Source organism: Nyctereutes procyonoides, unplaced genomic scaffold, assembly GCF_905146905.1.
Source record: "Nyctereutes procyonoides isolate TBG_1078 unplaced genomic scaffold, NYPRO_anot_genome, whole genome shotgun sequence".
NCBI lineage: Eukaryota > Metazoa > Chordata > Mammalia > Carnivora > Canidae > Nyctereutes > Nyctereutes procyonoides.
Window position 1 is genome coordinate 16641298 of NW_026575032.1, and position 24478 is coordinate 16665775.

General features: G+C 52.7%; 1 protein-coding gene across 2 annotated transcripts in view; it reads right to left on the reverse strand.

Moving 5' to 3' along the window:
• Positions 1-5370: 5370 nt before the first annotated feature.
• The window catches only part of MAML3 (mastermind like transcriptional coactivator 3), a 399969-nt gene continuing 380861 nt past the window's right edge, over positions 5371-24478 (reverse strand). Inside the window, exons 3-5 of one of the 2 annotated variants that reach the window (XM_055316985.1) lie at positions 14311-14604; positions 10543-10624; positions 5371-6492 (exon numbers count right to left, since the gene is read on the reverse strand). In XM_055316985.1, the coding sequence (XP_055172960.1) occupies positions 5504-6492; positions 10543-10624; positions 14311-14604 (1365 nt within the window). In that variant the 3' untranslated portion in view covers positions 5371-5503. Of the gene's footprint in view, positions 6493-10542; positions 10628-14310; positions 14605-24478 lie in introns of both variants that reach the window. The other variant, XM_055316984.1, reaches the window with a different exon arrangement.

A 24478-nucleotide genomic window follows, 5' to 3' on the forward strand; every position in this document is an offset into this window, starting at 1 on the left:
CTCTTCACACACTTACCGCACTGGGATTTGGGGATTGTAAATAGGTCCCTAAGATTACCTACCAGGAGTCGTGCCGAAGGAGAAGGGGCTGCCGTTCGTCCAGTGCACAACACGCTTTCGTGTGAATGAAAACGTGTGGTTTTAGTTACTCGGGACTAGGCTAAGTACTGCACTCTTACTTCTGTTTATCAGCCTTCCCACCCTCCTGCCCCTACCGCCTGAATCCGTTCATCCTTCAACCTCCTGTTACCTGCAGGAGTGCTGAGCCTTATCACTGGCACAGAGCCTGGCGTCCCACTGTTCCCTCCAGCCCGTTAGGTGCCAGCCGGCCAGGAACCCCAGGCCCCTGGGGGGAGGGCCGGCTTCTTCGTCCACTCCAGTCTTCGTCTTGGTTGGTACGTATTAAAACTCACCTTTGTTTTGGGTCTGTTTTTTTTTTTTTAAGATCTTATTTATTTATTCATGAGAGACACACACACACACACACAAAGAGAGAGAGAGAGAGAGAGAGAGAGGCAGAGACACAGGCAGAGGGAGAAGCAGGCCCCATGCACCGGGAGCCCGACGTGGGATTCGATCCCAGGGCTCCAGGATCATGCCCTGGGCCAAAGGCAGGTGCTAAACCGCTGAGCCACTCAGGGATCCCTGTTTTGGGTCTGTTTTTTTTTTAATAAATTAATTTTTATTGGTGTTTAATTTACCAACATACAGAATAACACCCTTGGGTCTGTTTTTGATGATGATTTTATTCCGTGCTTGTGGCCTATTTTGCTGCTTAACCCAGATGGTTTTGAATCGTGTCGTTTGACTATGCTTTTTCCAGTTCGATGGGAAGTCTTAGGTCAAGTCTCCTAGAAGGCGAGGGGTGGAGTCATATGTGTGTGATTCACCAACGGAGGGCCCCCAGGAGGGTAATCAGAACAGAGTGGGGAAGGGCGAGAAGCCAGGTAAGGGGCAACTAGAGGCAAAGTCCCAGCCTTTGCCCGATCCCACAGGGGGGCTCTAGAACCTACATCCTACCTTGGAGCTCATCCAGGCCACCTGACCCCGTCCTCACACTCCGGCACTAGTGGGTCACTGACTCCCGTGGATCTGGAGAAATGTACACTTCTTACCATCCCCGATAACCTGTAGATGGTGCAGGCAAAGCCGGGCCTGGGCCCAGGGCGGTCCTCCGGAGAGAGATGAGGCCAGGGCTGGTGGAAATGAGGTGTCCATGGGGTGTGTGCGTGGATGTGTGCACAGGCGGTGTCCACTATAGTGGGACAAGGCCCCTGTGTTACTTTCCCTTCCATATATTCCTTGAGGTTTCTTCCTTCTTTCTTCCATTTATTTTTTAAAGATTTTTCATTTATTCATGAGAGACAGAGGCAGAGACATAGAGGGAGAAGCAGGTTCCCTGCGGGTAGCCGGATGCGGGACTTGATCCCTGGAACCGGGATCACACCCTGAGTTGAAGGCAGATGCTCAACCACTGAGCCACCCAGGCAACCCTTTTTTTATTTTATTTTATTTTTTTTTCCCGGATTCCATGATTTTTTTTTTATTAATTTTTATTGGTGTTCAATTTACCAACATACAGAATAACACCCAGTGCTCATCCCGACCAGTGTCCCCCTCAGTGCCCGTCACCCATTCACCCCCACCCCCCGCCCTCCTCCCCTTCCACCACCCCTAGTTCATTTCCCAGAGTTAGAAGTCTTTATGTTCTGTGTCCCTTTCTGAAATCTCCCACACATTTCTTCTCCCTTCCCTTATATTCCCCTTCACTATTATTCATATTCCCCAAATGAGTGAGAACATACACTGTTTGTCCTTCTCCGATTGACTTACTTCACTCAGCATAATACCCTCCAGTTCCATCCACGTTGAAGCAAATGGTGGGTATTTGTCGTTTCTAATGGCTGAGGAATATTCCATTGTATGCATAGACCACATCTTCTTTATCCATCATCTTTCGATGGGCACCGAGGCTCCTTCCACAGTTTGGCTATTGTGGACATGGCTGCTAGAAACATCGGGTGCAGGTGTCCCAGCGTTTCATTGCATCTGAATCTTTGGGGTAAATCCCCAACAGTGCAATTGCTGGGTCGTAGGGCAGGTCTATTTTTAACTCTTTGAGGAACCTCCACACAGTTTTCCAGAGTGGCTGCCCCAGTTCACATTCCCACCAACAGTGTAAGAGGGTTCCCTTTTCTCCGCATCCTCTCCAACATTTGTGGTTTCCTGCCTTGTTAATGTTCCCCATTCTCACTGGTGTGAGGTGGGATCTCATTGTGGTTTTGATTTGTATTTCCCTGATGGCAAGTGATGCGGAGCATTTTCTCATGTGCGTGTTGGCCATGTCTATGTCTTCCTCTGTGAGATTTCTCTTCATGTCTTTTGCCCATTCCATGATTGGATTGTTTGTTTCTTTGCTGTTGAGTTTAATAAGTTCTTTATAGATCTTGGAAACTAGCCCTTTATCTGATACGTCATTTGCAAATATCTTCTCCCATTCTGTAGGTTGTCTTTGAGTTTTGTTGACTGTATCCTTTGCTGTGCAAAAGCTTCTTATCTTGATGAAGTCCCAATAGTTCATTTTTGCTTTTGTTTCTTTTGCTTTCGTGGATGTATCTTGCAAGAAGTTACCGTGGCCAAGTTCAAAAAGGGTGTTGCCTGAGTTCTCCTCTAGGTTTTTGATGGAATCTTGTCTCACATTTAGATCTTTCATCCATTTTGAGTTTATCTTTGTGTATGGTGCAAGAGAGTGGTCTAGTTTCATTCTTCTGCATGTGGATGTCCAATTTTCCCAGCACCATTTATTGAAGAGACTGCAACCCTTTTTTTAAATGAAAATTTTATTAATTTTCTAAATCCTCTGAATGAACCAGTTGAAAACTGAATTGTGGGGATCCCTGGGTGGCTCAGCGGTTTAGTGCCTGCCTTTGGCCCAGGGTGTGACCTTGGAGTCCCGGGATCGAGTCCCACATCGGGCTCCCTGCATGGAGCCTGCTTCTCCCTCTGCCTGGGTCTCTGCCTCTCCATCTGTGTCTCTCATGAATAAATAAATAAAATCTTAAAGAAAAACTGAGTTGTTTCAGCACGAATCTACAAATGGGACTTCAGTAGGTTCCTTTCAACGCTAACTTTTCTCTTCCCTTTGCTACATCCCTTGGGGTGCAAAGTTTGAAAGTTTTAGTTGTGTGGTTGAATTAAAGTGACTGGAAATGATTGATCTCCATTGTTCAATAAAGGTTTTATGATATCAAGAATTTTGAGACAAGAACTGCAGTTAATCAACTAAAACCCAGGCATTGTATATCTGTTGAGTTTAGGTGGGAGATCCGGTGACAATCCTAAAATAAACTATGCTTTGGGTTGATTCAGATAATGATCTTTTATTTGTTTTCTTTTCTTTAAAAGTGGTATGTCAACATCACTTCATTTCTACATTTCAGAGTTCTGTACATTTCTTAAAAGGAAATAAGCAATGCTCAATGTACAAAGTAAAAACAGAAAACTAGAAAAATCTGAATAAAATGGAGCAAGTTGCCATAGGTCATACAGTACAAATTAGTCATTAGATGTCATCTGAAGTGCAATATACCACTGCTGTGATGATGAGTTAAGGAATGAAATAAAAATACTCTATTTTAAACAAACAGTATATATATATTTATATGTATATTTTTTTACAGATAGTAGACCCAGTGATATCTGCAGTATTGTAAAAACTTATTTACAAATAACTTTTTTTTAGACATTACATATACATCAGCACCGTAGTAAAAACAAAAACAAAAACAAAACAAAACGACCTTATGAAAGTCTACCTCTCTATTGAGTTGGTCCCAGTACTAAGCATTTGGAGGAAGCTATTAAAAGGTAATGGAGCCCCCCGCACCCCCTCAGCCACCTCCAGTTTCTCATCATTGCTTCTATGTTTCCTGTACCTTTCAGATAAAGGTAATGGTTTTCTGTCTTCTTGCTCGTTTACTTCGTTTGTTTGTTTTTTTGGTTTTTATCTGTTTCTACTCGAGACTTTCCATGGCGGGGTGTCCCTCCCAGGCGAGGAGGTTGTGGTCAGCTGCCACCACCTGTTCCTAGGAGGAGCAGAGTCCGGGTCTGGGCCTCCTCTGCTCTCCAGCCCGCCCTGGCTCGGTGCATCCACCGCCTCGACGTGCGAGCAAAGCCAGCGGCAGTGTGTGCACCCCACCTTCCATGGAGCCCCCGCCTCAGCCCCCCTTGAGTGGGCCCCAGAGGGAGCCAGGCTTTGGGACACGCAGGGAGCGAGGATGTGGTGGGGGCCGAGCGCTGGCCCCACCCCGTTCTCTAGACGAGGATGAGGCCACAAGGCCTGCAGAGGCCACGAGGGCCTCAGGCTCCGGAGCCCAGGCTGCCCAAGCCTCGCACAGGCCTTGCCGGGCAACGGAAGAGAGTCACAGAGAGGACACCTGTACGGGCTCTTGGAGCGGAGGACTTTGCCCCCGTGGAAGGAGCCGTCTCTTCCTCCTGTTTATTGTCCAGACGTGTCAGGTGGAGCAAGTGACTTTGCAGTTCCTTGTCCCCCAGTGTTCTGGGTTGGCCTTTCTGGCGAGGCCAGCTTCCCAGCATCGCCCCTGGGCTGCATCCACGGGGGGCCAGCGTGGGCGCCCCTGGGCGGGCCTCACGGGGGCTCACAGCAGCTCACCGGGGAGCTCAGAGGGCCTGCCCACCGGGCCGGAGAGCTGCCCCCCAGCCACCGTCGGGGGGACGACTCCAGTGCCGTCTTCGCATCCCAGGCCTCATCGAAGTTCCCGCATCCGTTCTGTTCCAGGCCCCCCAACGCAAAAGCTTCGTTTGCCAGCGTCTGCATGGACCAGCCGGGGCAGGATGGGGCGGAGGCCCGAAGCGCTGGGGCAGGGCTGCAGGGGAGGCGGGACGGCCTCGGCGCACCTGCGAGACACGGCCCCCTGCTCTGGGGTGCCCCCCTCCCCCCGGGTCCGTGTGAGGGGCTCCTGAGGGCCAGCACCGGGCAGCAGCCAGGCCTCCCGGGACCTGTCCCCGGCCTCGGTTGACGCCCCCATACGGTGAGTCCTGGTGCCTGACTCTGACCGGCGTGCTTGCAAGTGCAAACCTGCGGCCTCGGCTCCGGGAGGGCCGGCCTCCTGCCCCACCTGCCTCACCTGCCTCCACCTGGGCCGGGCAGCTCTGGGAGGGCCGGTCTCCTGCCCCACCTGCCCCACCTACCCCATCTGCCTCTACCTGGGGCTGGGCAGCTCCAGGAGTGTTGGCCTCCTGCCCCTCCTGCCGCTCCTGCCGCACCTGCCTCCACCGCGTCTCCCTCTGTGCGGCGGGCCCGGCGCATTGGCCCGATGGCCGCGGGGAGCGGGGGGAGCAGGCCCGGGGCCCAGCGCGGCACCCGGCGCTCTCCGGGTCGGCCGGCTGCAGTTCTGCTCAGTTTACGGGGTCGACGAAACAAAACCGGGGCCGGCTCGACAGCCTGTTTCCCTGTCACGCGCGGGCTCCTGGGGCTCCCCGGCTAGGGGTTCCCGAACAGCTCGTCGAGCTCCTGCATCCACTCATCCCCCGGCCCCGCTTTGATGATGGAGTCCACGAGGTCCGCGCCGTCGGGGAGCCCGGGGAACGGAGCGGTGGCCGCGTCGCCGCCGAAGCCGTAGGGCCCGTCCTGCGGGGGGTTCCGCTCGTAGGCCTGGCCCGGGCCGAAGCCGCCGCTGGGCACCTGCTGCGGCGCCGGGGGCGGGCCGAATGGCGGCAGCCCGGGCACCCCCTGGCCCAGGCCAGACAGGAGCATCGGCCTGGCCTGGCCGCCGCCCTGCTGCCCCGGGAGCGCGGGCATCACCTGCCGACCCGCGGCCGCCGGGGCGAGGGGCCTGGGGGCACCCGCGGCCGCGTCCACCACAGGGCCCAGCGCCTGCGGGAAGTGCTGCTTGCTCAGCCGCGGCTGGCCAGCCTGCAGCGGGTAGCCGGCGCCGTTGTTGAAGGAGCCCAGGTCCCCACTAGTCCTCCCGGGCACCCCCTGCAAGCTCCTCTGCTGCCAGCTCTGCGTCCCCTGCTGGACGGTCCCCAGGATGCCCTGCAGCCGGGGCGGGCCCTGGGGCCTCGGCAGGGCCTGGCTCACCGGCCCCTTCATCTGCGGGTGCTGCTGGGCGATGGCCGAGTTCACCAGCATGCTCTGCCCAAAACCACTCACCATGCCCACCCCTGGCCCGGAGGCGGGCGGCCTTGTCCCCTGGGCTTGGCTGTGTGCGATGCCCATGCCACTTTGGTTTGGGTGCTGCAACATTTGGGTCATTCCTGTGCTCATGTTGTACATTCCCGGCTGGCTGGTAGGCGGGTTGCTGTAAGGGGCCAGTCCCATCTCCGACTGGGCTGGGGCCGTGCCCATGGTCCCCGGGTTCTGCGAGGGCCCCATGCCCATCATGCCTGCGTTCTGTGCCATCAACCGCGACGTTCGAATGCTCTGGAGGGCTGCCTGGCTTCTCACGGCTGCTATATCCTGGGGAGAACCTACAGGGGAGAGTAAGACATACCCGTTCACTCCTCGCCATCAACAACTTACGTGTTGTTGGGATCGTCTTCAGGCATGACAAATACTTCCACGTGAAAGGGTCTACTCTGATGATAAGTCCTTAGTAAGCAACAGTCATTCTTCTATAACATACGGTGATCGTAAAAAAAATTCAGAAACTATCAAAAAGTACAGAGATGAAAACTGAAGTTACCTGACCCCCCGCCCCCAGAGGTAACCACTGCTAACTCCTATAAACAGACACGCGAAAATAGAGATCGTACGGGACCCACGCTTTTGTAGTTGGCTTGATGTACTCTGCTATTATTGTTCACGTCTGAGAAGCAAATTGTTTCTCACTCATCTTGCTATGGTGCCCTCCTCAACCAATCAGATCCCATTATTCTTGGAGGTGAGAGGGAATTCACCTCCTGGGCTAGATTAAGAAGAAACGGCTGACCACTTTGTGTCTTCTGTTTGTGAAGCGGAACATGGTTCAGTAGAGAATACTATCAATAAAGAGCATTACACTAATTTCCCTTCAGACTCGAGCAGGATTTGAGAGGTTAAAGGCCACCGCTTCTGCTAAGAAGCTGTTTCGACAGATGGGACATTTTTTGGATCCACTCTATAGATTTCCACATGCTCCAGATTCTCTGAATCATAACCTGTCCGTGCAAACTGGCCAGCTTCCTGAGCTAGAAAAAGAAATCATCCTGTTCCTTGTTCCTCAGCAGTGAACTTTACCCATTTCTTTTTTTTTTTATTAAGGTTTTATTTATTTATTCATGAAAGACAGAGAAAGAAAGGGAGGCAGGGACAGAGGGAGAAGCAGGCTCCCCGCAGGACAAGGAGCCCGACGTGGGGCTCGATCCCAGGACCCCGAGATCATGACCTGAGCTGAAGGCGGATGCTTCACTGAGCCACCCAGGTGCCCCGACTTTCTGCATTTCTGCAGCCAAGTCCACTCAACTCCTTCAAATAGGCACTATTTCTCTTAGCAGATGGCTAACATGGTTTTAATGATGTTTAAAAGTTGGCCAGAGTATGAATGCCAACTCCCTTAACTCCAATTAGGCATTTCAGGGAGTCCCTCTTTACATGGTCCTAGGAAATTTCCAGATCAGCCAAGAGAATAGAAATGTCACCCTCAGAACTCCAGTCAATGTTGTAAAGGACTAGGAGGTGCACAAAAATGAGTTTTTTTTTTTCTGTGTCCCTGCTAATGATTAAGTCTATGAGACAAAGAAAAATAGTTTTTTTTTTTTTGGACACTTAAAAAAGATGCAGCATGGGAGCCAATCGATATTATAAGCAAATGCGATACTACCTGGAACTGGGTTGAGAAACCAGATGAGAACAGTGTAAGCTTGTTAAGCCTGGCACCTGGGCAGTAAGTGTGTTTCTATCTTCCTGATGGGATTATTGATTTTTGGGCAGCACATATGTCTCCATATTTTCTTTCTTTCTTTAAGAAAGAAAATTATGGGAATTTTCATTATAACTTAAGTTTTTGTGGCTTGAGATCAATATCATGCTGCATTGAGAAATGAAATGGTTTCTGTGGGCAAAGCTGGAAGGGCTGGGGGGAGAGCTCTAGAAATGTTTCAGTTTTCTGTTTTAAGCTTCATTATATCTAAGTGATTTTAAAAAAAAATCAAAAGTTCCTGTTAAACACTGGATGGAAGTCTATATTGCAATTTGTAATCTAGTTACGAAGTTTTGTGACCTTAACGACTAAATCTGTATTGACTGCATGGCCAATCTGATCAACTGTGGTGAAATGGGTTATTGAGTTGTTTATAAAAAAAATTTAAGGAGAAAATATTGCTGACTCAGAGACTGATTGGCTAGACCCAAATTACATAAACAGGCTGATGAGCTGCTGGAAACAAAAAGACTTTCATATTTTGGACATTTTTCTTGTATGTTTATAAAGGCTATGTTGAGGGACTGGAGATGGTCTGGGCTACTTTGGTGAGTGGGATATAGGTGCCTCTCTTCAGAGGACAGAAATGCTGCAATGCCTTTTAAGAGGTATTGAAGCCTTAATCCAAGCCAACCTCTATTTTTAGTATACGATGACTGTCTTATCTAGGTGGAACTCTTAAGAAAAACAAAAGGGGGCATTTTATTTTATTTTATTTATTTATTATTTTATTTTATTTTATTTTATTTTATTTTATTTTATTTTATTTTATTTTATTTTTTTTAAAAGGGGGCATTTTAAAACCAGCAATCAAGGAACTCCTGGGTGGCTCAGTGGTGGAGCCTTTGGCTCAGGTCATGACCCTGGGTCCTGGAATCAGGTCCTGCATCAGGGTCCCTGCATGGAGCCTGCTTCTCCCTTTGCCTGTGTCTCTGCCTCTCTCTCTGTGTCTCTCGTGAATAAAGAAGTAAAATCTTAAAAAAAAAATAAAGAATCTCTAAAACCAGCAATCAGCATCTTATTTTGATCCCAAGGAGAAAGCAAAAACACTTTTATTCATCTAGTTTTATGCTTTTAAAAATATATAGAGAAAAAAATGCAAATGTGCCCAGAGAACTACCTTGTCTTTATCTGATTACTATATATGTTAAATAACAGACTAATTTTTTTTCTTCTTTTATTTTTATCCAAAACAGGTATTATTGTGGGACACTGTACTCAAATTAATTTTCTTGTCCACTGGTTAACGTAACAATGTCAAAGAAAATCCTCCATATTCAAATAGAGATCATGTGCAATTTTTTCTTAAAAGGGTCTGTTTTCCTTTTTCACTCACAGGAAGCCTGTATTTGTGAAAAATAAGCATTTCTCCATAGGCATGTAACATTGCCCAGAGGCATAAAACTCAATAAGAGAAAGATAGTCATTAAACCTTTGAAATGTGTAGTGGTGAGAATGCGTGGAGGTTCTCATGCAAGTTATTCCTTACAGAACTCTCCAAGGACAGTACTTCTTATCTACCAATTTGCTATTTTCCCAGATACATAACATTATGATATCTAAGGTGTTAGTAAAATAAAATAGGGAAGGGAGTAAAAAAAAAAAGAAAAGAAAAGAAAAGAAAAAAGTGTATAAATCAGCTCAGGGACCCTACAATGTCACTGGCTGCTTATATTAAGTACAGCTAAATTTCTAGGTTGATTACCTATGGGGTGGGGTTTTAGAAAAGTTCAGAGTAGAACTTTTAAACTGGACCCAAAGCATACAGAATAATTCGAAATACAGAAGAAGCATTAAATTTCGGTGGGTCCCTTTATTCCAAAAGATAATGAATGAGTTATGAACCTAGAAAGGTCAAGGGACGCTATGCTGGGTTTAGAGGATTTCATTTTTTTAATTAGTTCTTAATAGAAATCATTGGTTTGGGATGCCTGGGTGGCTTAGAGTGGTTGAGCATCTGCCTTCAGCCCAGGAAGTGATTCTAGGGTCCCGGGATCGAGTCCCGCATGGGACCCTCTGCATGGAGCCTGCTTCTCCCTCTGCCTCTCTCTCTCTCTGTGCCTCTCATGAATAAATAAAATCTTTAAAAAAGAAAAAAAGAAAGCAAATGAGATTTAAAAAAAAAAGAAAAAAAAAGCGACCAACCCCAACCCATCCCCAATATTTCTCTTAGAAAAGTCACATCTCGCAGGAGAGATGTGACACAGGGCTGTTCCTCCCACGCTCCCCGAGAGCAGATCTTGAACCAACCAGGGGCCAGTACGTCCTTACTGGCTATCAAACTACGGAAAGACCTCGGTAGGTTTGGTCAAGAATGGCTGCCCCAGCCTAGCCCCCTGCAGCCACTCTGACCCCCATGAGGCCCACCGGGGTCTGTGTGTGACCCAGCCGCCAGAACAGGGAATGCATGGCACAGGAGGGGGCTCCCAAGGTGCATCTTCTGACTGATGGACACCCTCTGCCTTTAAGTATTTTTATTTTTTTATTATTATTCTTTTCCTTTAAGTATTTTTAATATGACCCGAACACAAACCCTGTCCAGAGGGCGATGCCACTGGCGACACAGGCACGTACACTTCACAGCCAGGGGGTACACAATGCAAGGGGTGGGCAGCCTCACCTTGGAACTGATTGACCTGCTGCACTGGGTACGGGCTCCGCTGCTGCTGGAGGTGCTGGCGGGGCAGGTGTGTCTGCTGCAGCTGCTGGAACGACAGACAACGAGGGCAGGGGGGTGACACGGGGAGAGACAATGAAACATCGTGGCAGCGTGGAGGAAGGCCGTGTTAAGGCCCGAAGCGCTGCCGGGAGGCGTGAGGTGCGTCTGGGCAGGTGCACACAGCACGAGGTGGACCGGTTTTCACTAGAGGAACGTGTTCCCGGTGACCAGCACCTGGCTCCAGCCCGCGGGCTGGGCCCAAGCCCCGGATGCCCCTTTGGAGTCTGGACCCAGCCCGGAGGCCCCCAGCCCGCCCCCCCACCCCACGCAGACTGGCCGGGTCTGCCCCACGGGGGTGCTGGGTGCACCGGGCGGCCGTCTGCGCTCTGCTCGCGGTCACTGCCGTGCGGGTCCCTTGGGGAGCACCTGGCACACCTGCTGCTCGTGGGGGGCGGGGACCGTGGGGGTCTCGGCCTGACTCTCCAACAGCCGCCTGCATGCGCCTCCTAGCTCTGTGCCACTCAGCTCAGGGGACAAGCCACTCATTTCTAATGACCTACATAGATGCTTCCAGCACAGGAAGATGGGCTTCTCAGAGGCTATATATATATAAATAAAGGCTTGTCTTATTCCCACGAGGCCACGCTGCCTGTCAAATACGCCTGGGCAAGTACAACACACGGCACCTGGTGCCCTGGGGAAACTGCGGGGGACTCGGCAGGTGCCAGCGGCAGGAGGCTGGCGACCTTGTCTCTGTCCATTGCATGGGGCTTCCTCGCGGCTGCTGCGTGGGGACAGGGGAGGAACCCCGAGCGACGTGGAAAGGGCAGGGGAAAGGGCCTGTCGTCACCCCCTCCGGCCCCCGCGGAACAGTCGCAGGGCACCTGCCATCCGCCCGGGCTGATAAAGACCACGCAGCAAGGTCCTTATCATACACATAACACCCCTGGAGCACTTGGCACCTAACGCCTGTGTTTAGCTCTATTTTTCCCTCTTGTTTTGGTTTCCGGGCAGCTCTGTAATCTTCTTTCTCTTTCTTCTCCCCTTCCCTTTCTCTCCACAAGGCCAGCCGGCTCTCTGGCAACCGAAGAAAAGAAAGGCCTCTGCCCCGCTCACCCCATCCTGCGGTGCCTGCCGTGGCGTTTTGCACAAACTGTGGAAATTGATTAATTGTGTGGATAAAGTGTAGACGAGGAAGCACGTCAGTGTCCTGGGCGGCAAGGGACGGTGAACCGAGCCCTCCAGGGGCCTCTCCTCAGCCTGACTTGTCATATTAGGTGAGCATCTAAGCGTCCCACCGCCCACTGGAAGCAGCAGCCTCGGGGTGGCCCGGGGTGGGGGTCAGGGCTCCGGTTCCAGTCCTGGGCCGTGCCTCCCTAGCTCCGGGAAATCCCACGAGCGCCCTGGCCTCAGTTTCCTCACGGGTAAAATACAAAAGCCCTCACGATCACCAACACCTCTTCCGGGTCTAAAATCCTAGGCTCCGTGGAACCTTCGTGAATGCACGAGGGGTGACACGCTCCGTGCTCTTTGAGAATGAGGGATCAAAACACTTAAGTCACACGGGCTTTGCACGCGCTGTGCCGTGGTTCTGAAGTCCACCAGAGCCGGTTCAGAGCCCCCAGTCCCCCGCTTCGCCCCTCACCCGGCATTCAGGAAGCCCCAGGCTCTCTAGTCGCTGCGCTCCGCAGGCAGGTTACTAGGACACCGGGGCCGCTGGCGCAGCGCCAAGGAAGTCAGCGTGGCATCCGTGTGGCAACAGCGTCCTCAAGACCAAAGACTGACGGCTCAGCACTTGCAGGCCCTGCGACAGGGCCCCATCAGCTGCGCGCCCGGGCAGACGGGCCGAGCACCTGCCTCCCCGCAGCCTCCCAGCCTCCCTTCGGCCCCGTCCCACCGGCCTCGTGGCCACAGCCCTCACGGCACACTCCAGGATCCCGGGGGCACGGGACAGGTCCCCCCACACCTGCGCACGGTCGCCCAAGAATCTTGCATGCCTTAGTCCACGTGATCCTTACCCCGGTCCCAGGACAAAGGCTGGGGACCGATCGAACCTCACCTGGCCCATGAGGAGGGAGGGTCAGAGGTTCTTCCAAAATCCTACATGAGCAAAGGATGGGGCACGTCCTGAGTTACACTGTTCTCCCCTCAGTCCCTCCTCATTGCTTGGTGCCCACAACCTGCTGGGGATGGCACCCGCTTCCCGATCTTTTCCAAGGAGCCCTGTGCCTCTCTGCGTCCTGGTTCAGAGGGGCGCCCTGCTCCCTGAGGTTTGGCTGCCCTTGCGGAGTGGGCCCCCCCCACCCAGCTGGCCTGGCGACCCTGTCCCCTACCTGCCCCTGGGTCATGGCACCCACGGCACAGGCCACGGCTCAGAGCATCAGGCGCGCCCGACCCTCGCTGGATTGGCGGAGGAGAGGCCGTCCAAAGCCCAGCGTCCATTTGTCACTGCCTGAGACATGTGAGCCCGGTGCCTTGTCACACACCTTATGCAGGGTGAGAGGGAGAGAGGTTTGTTTGTACAGGAGCCGCCAGGCGGCTGACCGACCTTGGTAGAGGGGAGATAATTACACAGCTGCTCAGGAACCAAAGTCAAGAAGGGAACATATGGGAACCGGGCTCAGCAGTAGGATTTTTCCTACTTGAGGGATGACTGGTGGTGTTGCTCTGAACTGCAGCTCTCGGTAGGGGCCTTGGCGGGCCTGCGTCCCACGCACTATCCCGTGTGCAGATGGAGACACGGATACAGGCACGTACTGTGTGTATATACGTGTACGTAGCGTACATGTTGTATTTTATGTATTGATAAATTTCCAAAATTCGGATCATATTAGGAATGTTCTGGGAGGGGAACTGGCACGCAGAGCTCTGTTGGGCTCTCAGCCTCATACGACGGCCTCACACCCACCTCCTGTCACCAGTGAGAGCTGCCCTGTGCAGACCCCACGGGAGCCAGCGAGGCATCTCCTGTGGAAGGCCTCAGGCCTTCCCCGGGATGCTAGGGAACCAGGCATGGCCATCTTGAAAAACAAAACACACAGACCTACAGAAGCAGCTCTCAGGGAAGGCTTTCTTTCAAAGCTGGAGGAATTATATGGCAAGGGTGGACAAAGATGCCGAAGGTAAGGCTTTATTTGTATTAGGCCTTCCTTTAACTCAAAGATTTCTTGAGCTGTTTTAAAGCTGTTGGGAATCTTCTTAAGTTTGCACCCTTTCCGTGACCCTGAGTTCAGGTTTCCAGGTAGTTCTGTGAGCCCTATTATTCTTCTATTGTTCCTGTCCCATTGTTCATGACCAATTCTGTAGAATTCTCCTCGATCCCTCCTTCTGACATTTTCCTTCAAGAAGCAAAGTTCTCTGAGTTATTTTCTTTTTCTCTTCGTGCTAGAAATATTAGCGTCTATGAAGAATGTGAGGCAGCCTCCCAGCCCCCATACTGATGGGCGCAGACCCCTGCACCAGAAACCAGAAGAAAAGGAGTCGGGCTTGAATCGAAGAAATGTCTCCGGCAAATGGGCCTTCGCTTGATGGCCAAGGCCTGTCTTTTAAGAACAGACTCATTCGCTCTAAGAAAAAGCCTAAGTAATTGAAAGGTCTACCTTCTGCAGGGTCTTCGGCGATTATGGGAAATGCTGGACTGTGACTATTTTGACAAAGGACATGAACTGCAACTCTCCTGCAGACACCAGGCACTGAATAAATGCTTGCTGAAAAAATGAATCGTGTTACCTGCTCGGCCAGAATCTGCTGCTGCTGCTGCTGCTGCTGTTGCTGTTGCTGCTGCTGCTGCTGCTGTTGCTGCTGCTGCTGCTGCCTTTGCTCCCGCAGGAACTGTTGCTTCTGCTGCTCCATCAACTGGGCCCGCTGGTCAATGAGCATCTGCTTCATGATGGCAGCCTGGGGCTGGCTGCTGAGGAAGCCAGGACCCGCAGGACTGGCTCCGGAGACCATGCCGCCCGAGCCCGGGGGCACCGAGGACTGCATGGAGCCTGTGGTCCGGGGAAGTCCAACTGGGTGCTGCTCCTGGGAGGACAGCAAGACAAGAGAAGGCAAAGATTTCATACTTGAAAGGAAGCATGGGGCAGAGGCCTCGGCTTGTGGACCTGAGGGGTCCCGGGAGGCACACACTCCATTCCACAAAAACAACCCAGTGATCCTCAAATCTGGCCTTGCCACAGCGGAACTGGAGGCCCGCAGGAGGACAGTAATAGAGGATGGCTCCGGGAAATCTGAGAGCAAGTCCAGCCTGTTTGATTAAGGGACAAAGACTGGGCAACCAGCTAACAGTCTGCACTCCTCCAAAGGAGAGAGACCAAGACCCCAGGGTGGGCTCACCTCAAGTCTGGAACGAGAGAGCCTGGCCTTACCTCTTAGCCTTTCCTGCCTCCCTGGCCTAAATGGACTTCTTCTTAGCTAAGTGGAGAGACATTCACAGAATTCTGGAATTTTTAAATCATTAGATCTACTATTCCATGGAATTCTAATTGATTGCAACATTTGAGAGCTTTGCTATATGTAAAAAAAAAAAAATTCCTGCTAGTGGGAGTTGTTGACAGTGAAAACTGGAAATGTGTGTTATTGAACAAAGCTATATAGTCTCCCGACATCTTTAAAAATAGAACTGAGCCTCCTATGTCTGGGACAATTTATAATGTGGGGGTTGACGGGGGTCTTCTGATTTTACAACTGTCTCTCCGTCAAACGATGGGAATTTGTAAGGATTGGTTCTTAAGGAGTAGGAAGTAAAGTGGCAGAGAACTACCCACAGACTAAGTGACTATTTGGAGAGCGTGCTCAGAGGGGAAGCCTATAACAACAGCCAGCCAGTGTAGACCAAGGAAAAAAGGCTGATGGGAAGCGTTGGTAGATGACCATACGATTCGGCTTCTAGATAGTTCCTTTCTTGTTCATCTACCAAGCACACCTGGTAATGGCAAGTATTGTGTGACTATCCCGCAGAAACGTCCCTTTTGATTCGAGTTGCAAGTGATTAATCGGAACACAGCGGATCTCATGTCTGAGATGAGCACAAATTAAGTGGGCACACATGCAAGGACTTTGCCGGTCATAGTACACGTACCATTATGAGGCCAAAATAGTACGAAATGAGTATGAATAATTCTATAGTTATTTAAATATTTTCGTATCCAGTTAAACTAGATTTTAATATTTTTCCTACTTCTGCTTTGCTACCTCTTTGATTCACATATAGTCAAGCATGCTGGCCCTGTCCTCTCAAAAACATACTGCTGAGCGTGACCTCTGGCTCTCCTAGACAACAGCCCCGGATCTGATTCCGCACGGCCTGGACTTTCCCCTATTGTGTGGTGCTCAGCCCCTCCTGCTTTTCTTTCCAGGTGCCAGATACCTCAACTACATCTCCAGCTGCTCTTCTTCCCTCCCTCCACCGACACAAATGAAACCAAACAAACAACAAACCACTTTCCCTCCTCCCCTGGGAAAGAGAGGCCAAGAAGTCCTGCATAGTTAGTGCAGGAGCCCAGGTCACACTTAGCAAATGGGAGAATCGGAAAGAGCAGAATTGGAACGCCGAGCTTGAGTCTAAATTTAGTATCCCTTCCACCAGCCCAGGCCCTTCTCGCACTGCGGGGCCGTGGCACCAAGTGTCCACCCAAGACTTGCTTGCAGACTAAATATATAGTTCACCTCCCATAAGTGCACTGTGTTCTATTTTTCACATGTAAGTGTCGTTGCAAAACCCTTTTTGTCTTTGGGTATTTTCTCAGTAGACAATTATTAGGTAGAGAGCTGTGAAGTCTTTATGTGAAAAAGAACTTATACTAAAAAAAAAAAAAAAATGCCAGAGACCTTACTGCTACCACAAAGTTTCCTGTAGGCCTGATCCCCAAAGGCATCAAGATATCTCAGAGTCTTCCGTTTCCCCCCCCAATACTTGCTGCCCATTTCCCTGGCCCTCCTCCTAATGGGATAAAGCTGCTTCTTGCCACCCTTAGAAACAAATGGCTAATTTGACTTAACACTTTAACAAACAATTCGCAGTGAAGTATAAATAGTTAACCGCTCAGCAAAAATACAGACTACAGGTTCCCCTCCACCGTCCCCCCTGAACCACATATTTCAGTGTATTTGATATTTTCCAGTTTTGATAAGGAAGAGTTAGGAAAAAATAAATAAATAAAAGAGACCCAAGGGAAGATAAAGTCTGCTTCAGCTCGTTTTATGAGAGGGCTGGTCTGGGCGGGCCCCGGCTGGCCCTGTTTCTCTTTGGGCACTTTGGGATATTCTTGTCCTGTGTGAGCAGCCCTGGGTAGATGGGGCACATGCCTAGAAGGGGTAAGTGGGGCCGCGTTGCTTTCCTAGCCTTTTCTCCACCCAGCAAAGAAAGGGAGAGGCAAGTGAGGTAGTGAGGTAGATACATCCAACCACTTTTGGGCCCTGTCTTTTCCCCCAGTGGGGCAAAAAATGTCCCAAAGAGACAGTTAGGTCATTACTTCCCGGGATCATGCATTTCTCCAAACGGTTCCCTCCCAAAGGTTTTGCCTTTGGGTTTCTTGCGGAAGACCTGGAGACCCAGGGGCAGGAGGGCCCTGGACGGTTTCAAGGCTTGCCTTCCATATGAAACGTTTGTGAATCTAGGTTGATGCGCCTCTAGAACTTGCCCAACGAGCTCTGCTGCACTCAGCAGCGGGTGAGTGACACCCGGAGCCCCGGCCTCAAGTGTGTATTCCGAAGTGTGAAGCACGCACCGAGTGACTCGCCTTACAAATGGGGCTGGCTCGGGCCATTAGCTGTTTCATATTACATGGCAGCTTTTAACCTCCAGCCTACCAGGGCTTAATGAGCAATGGCCTGTCGCATTTCAGGATTTCAAGCCGCCGCTCTTGTTTCGAAGGAGGACACACACTGCGCGCGCAATTAGAGACAACCAGGCTGGGCTTTCGTCAGAGAAATGTAATGCCTGGGAGCCAAATGATGCAGTATTTTTAGTTTTAATTACTGGCTCCTTCTCCAGCCCGCCCCCTGCCCAACCACCTCCCTTGCATCTACCAAGAATCTTAACTCAGTAGCCTCCCCCCCCCCAAATCCTACTGGCCCCACCGATCCTCCTAACTCCCCAAACCTTCTCACTCTCCAGTAAAAGGGGGGCGGGGGTTAAAACCCACAGACCCATTTCACACAGCTTCTTCTCCAGGGAAGAGATCTTAGCAATTTTCTAAGGGCTGGAGAGAGGCAGGAGGTGTAAGAAATAATAATAATAAAAAAAGTTAAAGAAAAATGTAAAAAGCCAAAAATGCCCCACCTCCTCCAAAGAGGCAGTTTTCTACTTCAAAAAACAGCTGTGGTAAAAATATCTCCCGAGAGCAGCCAGCTGTTTATTTATAAATCTGCGCGTAGCGAGGCTGTATTTCTCCTAAGTGTTTTCAAGAGCAAGTGGGGTGTTGGGGTGACGGGGCCGGGGCTGCTGGGGTGACCCGGGGGTGCGGGGGGGGGGGGCGGGAGGCCCCGAGGCTGCGGGGTCGGGGTACGAGAGGCCCTAAGGCTGCGGGATCGGGGTGCGGGGGCTCCGGGGGCCCTAAGCCTGCGGGCCGGGGGTGCGGGGCAGGGGTGCAGGGGCTCCGGCGGGCCCAAGTCTCCGGGGCTGGGGTGCGGACAGGGGTGCGGGCTCCGGGGGCCCAAAGTCTCCGGGGCTGGGGTGCGGGGCAAGGGTGCGGGGGCCTCCGTGAGGACCCAAGGCGCAGGAGGCCCTAAGGCTGCGGGATTCGGGGTGCGAGGGCTCCCGGCCCCAAGCCTGCGGGCCGGGGAGCAGCGGAGGGGGTGCCAGGGGGCCTCCGGGGGCCCCTAGGTGCGGGACGGGGGTGCAGGGCGGGGGTACAAGGGCTCCGGGGGCCCCAATCTGCAGGCCGGGGATGCAGGGTGCGGGGCAGGGGTGCGGGGGCTCCGGGGGGCCCAAGTCTCCGGGGCTGGGGTGCGGGGCAGGGGTGCGGGGGCTCCGGGAGGACCCAAGGCTGCAGGAGGCCCTAAGGCTGCGGGATCGGGGTGCGAGGGCTCCGCGGCCCCAAGCCTGCGGGCCGGGGAGCAGGGAGGGGGTGCAGGGGCTCCGGGGGCCCCAAGGCTGCGGGGTCGGGGTGCGGGGCGGGGGTGCGGGGCTCCGGGGGCCCCAAGTCTGCAGGCCGGGATGCAGGTGCGGGGGCTCCGGGGGCCCCAAGGCTGCGGGGTCGGGGTGCAGGGCGGGGGTACAAGGGCTCCGGGGGCCCCAAGTCTGCAGGCCGGATGGTCGGGGCTCGGGGCCCCAAGGCTGCGGGGTCGGGGTGCGGGGCGGGGGTGCGGGGCTCCGGGGGACCCAAGGCTGCGGGCCGGGGTGCGGGGGCTCCGGGGGCCCCAAGGCTGCGGGCCGGGGTGCAGGGAGGGGGTGCAGGGGCTCCGGGGGCCCCAAGGCTGCGGGGTCGGGGTGCGGGGCGGGGGTGCGGGGGCTCCGGGGGCCCCAAGGCTGCGGGTCGGGGTGCGGGCAGGGGTGCGGGGGCTCCGGGAGGCCCAAGTCTCCGGGCTGGGGTGCGGGCAGGGGTGCGGGCTCCGGAGGGCCCAAGGCTGCAGGAGGCCTAGGCTGCGGATCGGGGTGCGAGGCTCCGCGGCCCAGCCTGCGGGCCGGGAGCAGGAGGGTGCAGGGGCTCCGGGGGCCCCAAGGCTGCGGGGTCGGGGTGCAGGGAGGGGGTGCAGGGGCTCCGGGGGCCCCAAGGCTGCGGGGTCGGGTGCGGGGCGGGGGTGCGGGGGCTCCGGGGGCCCCAAGGCTGCGGGCCGGGGTGCAGAGAGGGGGTGCAGGGGCTCCGGGGGCCCCAAGGCTGCGGGCCGGGGTGCAGGGAGGGGGTGCAGGGGCTCCGGGGGCCCCAAGGCTGCGGGGTCGGGGTGCAGGGCGGGGGTGCGCGGGCTCCGGGGGCCCCAAGGCTGCAGATCCGGGTGCCCGGCCAGGGGAGCGCGGGCTGCAGGGCGCCGGGCCGAGCCCGCGCGGCAGCTGCGGTTCCCCCGCTGCCCCAGCAGAGGGTGGTGTCTGCCCGACGGTCCCGCCGCGCGGCCCCGCCCCGCCCCGCCCCCCCGTGGCTTAATCAACCCCCCCCCCCCCCGTCCGGGCGGCGCTGCGCAGCCGAGCCAGGCGGCCGAGTGTCACCGCGTACAGCAGGTAGCCTGGCAACTGCGAGCATAATACCGAGCAGATGGCGTTCGCACGGCGTGATGGACACCACACACGACAGCCTGAGACAATCCAGGAATTCCCTGGTGACCTGGGGCCCTCTTTACACAAAATGAGTCTCTCTCCACTGCCGTGCATCTCTGGGGTGACCCCCCTCCTCCGACTGACACCGCGCTGGTTTCTTATTACCGACTTTTCTCGCAGCCCGAGGGGAGGGAGAGTGCGGGCGGGGGCGGGGAGGGGGGTGGGGGGGGAGGGGAGGGGAGGGGAGGGCGGGGGCGAGGGCCTCCACCTGCAGCCCCCCCGCCCCCCCCAGCCCAGGCTGCACAAAGCCGGCGCGGGAGGGCGGCCTCGGCTCCGAGTCTTTGCAATCGCGGGGCCCACGAGCGGCCTAAATGAAATTTAGGATTTTACTTAAAAAGTCCCCCGGGGCGTAATTTAGCCTCTTGACTCGATCCTATGTGCTTACAAGTCCTTCGGGGGCTCTAGGAAGTCGGGAGAGGGGCGGCAGGCCCGAAGATGCCTCTCGGCGCAGGCGTCTCTAACAAAGAGACCCGGAGGCCGGGCGGGGGGCGCGCTCCCGGGTCCCTAACCGCCCCCCCCCCTCACCAGGGCGTGCATGCCCGGCCGGGCAGCAAATGGGTGCGGAGGGCAGGCCAGGAGACAGGAGGGTTGTTCATGTAGGAGAAAGTCAAGATAGTACAATGGGTGTCCCAGGAAACCAGTCTATGCCTTTCACTACACTGACCTGGATCAAGTTATTAAAAAAAAAAAAAAATCAGCCCCTCCAGCCCCAAAGGAAGTTTGCCTACATTCTATACACCACCAAGAGGCTCCTATGTCCAACCAATCACCAGCATCCGGAGCTTTCTCCTGCAAAGGTACTTTTTTCAGTTTTAAGCGTCAGAAGAAGGAAGTCTTTTCAAAGGTGGAAGCTAAGGTTTCACGCGGAACATCCCACTTGCTGGGAAAGAGCTCAGCGGTTGTATGTCAGAGGGCGGCAGGGGGTGAACCCCACACCCATTGCAGCCTGATGGAGGCCTCTGGCTGTGACGCCCGGAGGCCCAGAACTGGCTTTCTGAGGATCTAGGAAGCCATCTGACCTCTCGGTTTGGGTCCCCACCTCGTCACATGAAAATCGGATTCGTAAGACTCTTCCCTTGACCAGTGGAAACTTTGGAGGTGAAAGAGCTACAGGAAGAAAATGGTTATTAAGAAGATGCCGACACCTCCCCCACCGCCAGTTTGGGCAGTTCGGGAACCATAATGGGCTAAGCTCAATCAGAAGTTCTGAAAGTGGGGTTCCAGAATCAGCAGCCTTAGCATCACCTGGGAGCTTGAGAGAACTATCAGTTCTCAGGCTCCACCTGAGAATTCAGGGCCTAGTGAATCAGAACTTCTAGAAGTGGTTTAAGTGCCCTCCAGGTAATTATGATGGCCCACGGTTTGAGAATCACTGGGGCAAATAGTCGTCCTAATTTACTATGGGCGCTGACGGCAACCTGGGGCATCTGAGTTCTCTGGGCCCTGATTTAGACTGCAAATCTTGCACTTTCAAAACGCAAGTCAGACTGCTGAGTTGCTTAGGTTTTTATTGCAAATTCTTCAGCACTGGGAACAAAACTCTTCAGTTTTCAGAGGGCTGCTCAGGCAGTGCAATCCCAAGCATTCTGAAAGGAGCCCATGGCCATGATTCTTCCTGGAAGGTAGGTAGTACTCATGCAAGTCTGCCGTAGGGGCGGAGCAGCAGCCAAGAGGGAGGAAGAGGTGAGGCCCCCCCGAAAGTCCCTTGCTGGGGAAGGAAGCATAAACATCACCGAACTACCCGTCTCCTGGTCTGATACAAGATACAACTATGGAAAGCTGTCATTTGAGGAAAGTTCCCTCTGTGGGAAAAGGTTCTTCAAACGTGGAAAAGACCAGAAGCAACAATGGAAGAAGACAAGCTGCACTTGCAGAGCAGCTACTGGATGCTTTCACCTGCATAATTAAACACATTTTGTTGATTAAAAAAAAAACCCAAGTCTCTGAGAGGTTAAGGAACTTGTCTGACGACCCACAGCTGGTGGTGGTGTCTCTGGGATTCTCACTTTTCCATTGACCATAACATGCATCTGGTCTAAATTGAGCAGACCACCCAAGAGGACTGTGGAGTAAAGAGAAGTGGGAAGGGGGCGGGTGGGGGGGGGGAGAGGAATGGGCATAGAATTAAAAGGTAGAGTCTCTACAGGGATCAAAGGATGAAGCTGAAAGAGCACGAAAATATGCATCATTTTTTTATATGTTGCCTGATGCCCAAAATTAGGATGCCTTTGTGGTATCAACTTTGACATTTAAAGAAAGGGCATAAGATTAGACCATCCAACCATAAGTGGAAGGAAGAAACAAAATGAAATAAAACCTTAGAATTCTCTTTGAAGTCGATCAAGTGTCAGGGCAGAAACTTGGTCTCAGGATGGTGGCTTCTTTTACAGACTCTCTTTGTCCTTGTCCAGAACAATTTTTCACTGTGGGTCTGGAGAGTGGCTTACAATAAACTCACCGCAGAGCCCCACCGGGGCCCACCCCACGTAAAACCCCCCGTTTCTGCAGATTATTGAAGACGGTTGGATAAAAAGGTTTGTTTTATGATCTCTGATGGTTGTGTCCCCAGGACGATAGAGTTTTGAGGCCGTTTACCAATTTAGGAAGCTTATCACTGAACTGGCAGTAACTTGAGGCGCAGCGGTAAGGCTGCTAAATGGGTTCAGCAAAGTTTTTGGTTCAACCTTGAAGGAACAGTTTACGTTGGAGGAACCCACCAGGCCGGGGTAGGAACACAGTTCCAGCACAGGCCCGGAGGCTGGCACTCCTGACTGCACAACCAACAGCTTGTTATTATTACCGTTACTGTTTTAACCTCTTGATCATGCAGCCCTACAAAGTCAGGGTGACAAAAGAGCTGGGTTTCTGTTTCTAGCTTAGCTCTAAAGCGATGAAGACTGAGACGTTCTTCCCAGGTTCTCAATGAGCAGAATGGAGTCCCCCCCCCACCCCGCCCCAGGCATTTAACTATTGAAAAAATACATGTGTTGCTGATTCTCCCCCCGATCCTGGGAAATATTTGAAACAGTGCATAAAAGTAGAAAGAACCAAAAAAAAAAAGGGGCAATATTTATTTTTAAATGCTCAGAGGCAACCGTGTTAATATTTTGATGTGTTTTTGTATTTCCCCCAACTTTTTCCTCTGTCGACAATAATCTGCTTTCCATGGTCATGGTTATGTTCCATACAGGACAGCAGCACTGTGTCTAAGTGACACAGGAAAGTAGGAGGTTTCAGCCTTCCAAATGCATCCAAGTTAGTTTTGGAGTCGAGTGACAGCCTTATGGGAATATATCTGCCAGGCCCTGAGGTTCTGTAGGAGTCTTCTAGCATCCAGCAGGGAGCGAGGTCCACGGTTGCAGCAGAGTAAATGTTTGCTGAGCAGAACTGCCTACAGCATTGGCCGTGATGAATCGTAGCCCAACCCAGTATCCTGTATGACCCGAGAGGAGAGGGGGAAAAAAGATGGCCCTACAGTGGACGGCTTCTCCCAGCTACAGGAAAGGAGCCTCCAGTGACGACGAAAGAAAGGGTTAAAGTTGGCGGTCCAGCGCCAAGACTGGATGCACCGACCACAGGAAGGTCAGGCTTTCAAGGTCTTACTTGGGGGTAAGAACAACAAAAATACCATTTGTCCTTACCAGTGCTTTGAACGCAGTCACCATAGGTCCCTCCAGTGGAAACACAACTTTGAGAGTTATGCTTTTCCTCTGCCTTTGATGTAAATTATAGAGTCCTTTTGATCCCTTTGTTGTGATTAATCCTACCAGCAAAGCAACTCTAAATTGGTTAAAAGTTCATTAGTGTGCAACAATAGGAGCTTGATTAAATAAATTATGGTACATCCATACCATGAATACTAGGCAGCCAATAACAATCATGCCGTCTTAGACTGCCTAATCACACAGAGAAAGGCTTACAATGTATAGTGAAGAGGAGGGGCAAAAAAGCAGTTTCTAGAACAGTACTCACACAACAATCGTGTTAGACAAGAATTATAAGTGATTTTTATTTTTATACCCTGTCAGGTTTTCTGTTAGGAAAATGTTACCTTGAGTAAATATTACTTTTTTAAAACATGCTCTAAAAAACCAGGGCTTTGAATTGTCCAAAAAGAGAAAAAAGGAGAAACAAAAGGACAAGAAAAGGGGGCCTGTTGTTTTCAAGGATTCCAGAGTTGTGATGAAGATTGAGGCTTCCCCTCATTTCTAGGCAGCTGGTGGCATTTCTAGGCAGAGAAGGAAGCACAAGGCAGGCCCCTGGGCCTTCCACAAGCAGGCACAAGAGCACAGGGACCTCGTGCTGAAAGCACCTGACCCCACCTGGGGAGGGGATGGAAGGCTTATCCGAGGTGAGGGCTCCGAGCGGCCCAGGCAGACAGGAGGGGAATGGCTTCCAGGGTAGAGGCCCAGAGTGATCAAAGATTGAATACATCATACCCTGAAGTTCCATTTCTACGGCTTCATCTCATGGAAGGAGTCACAGCTTTGTACAAAGATTGATCTGAATGGTTAGCTTGAAGGGTTCACAGTAGCAAAAATTAAAAACAGCTTCTATGGTCAACATTTAGAGGATTCTTAAACTAGAAGCCCCCCCCACCCCCCATCCCATTAAGCATACTTCATCTGGACGGACGTGGATGGGATG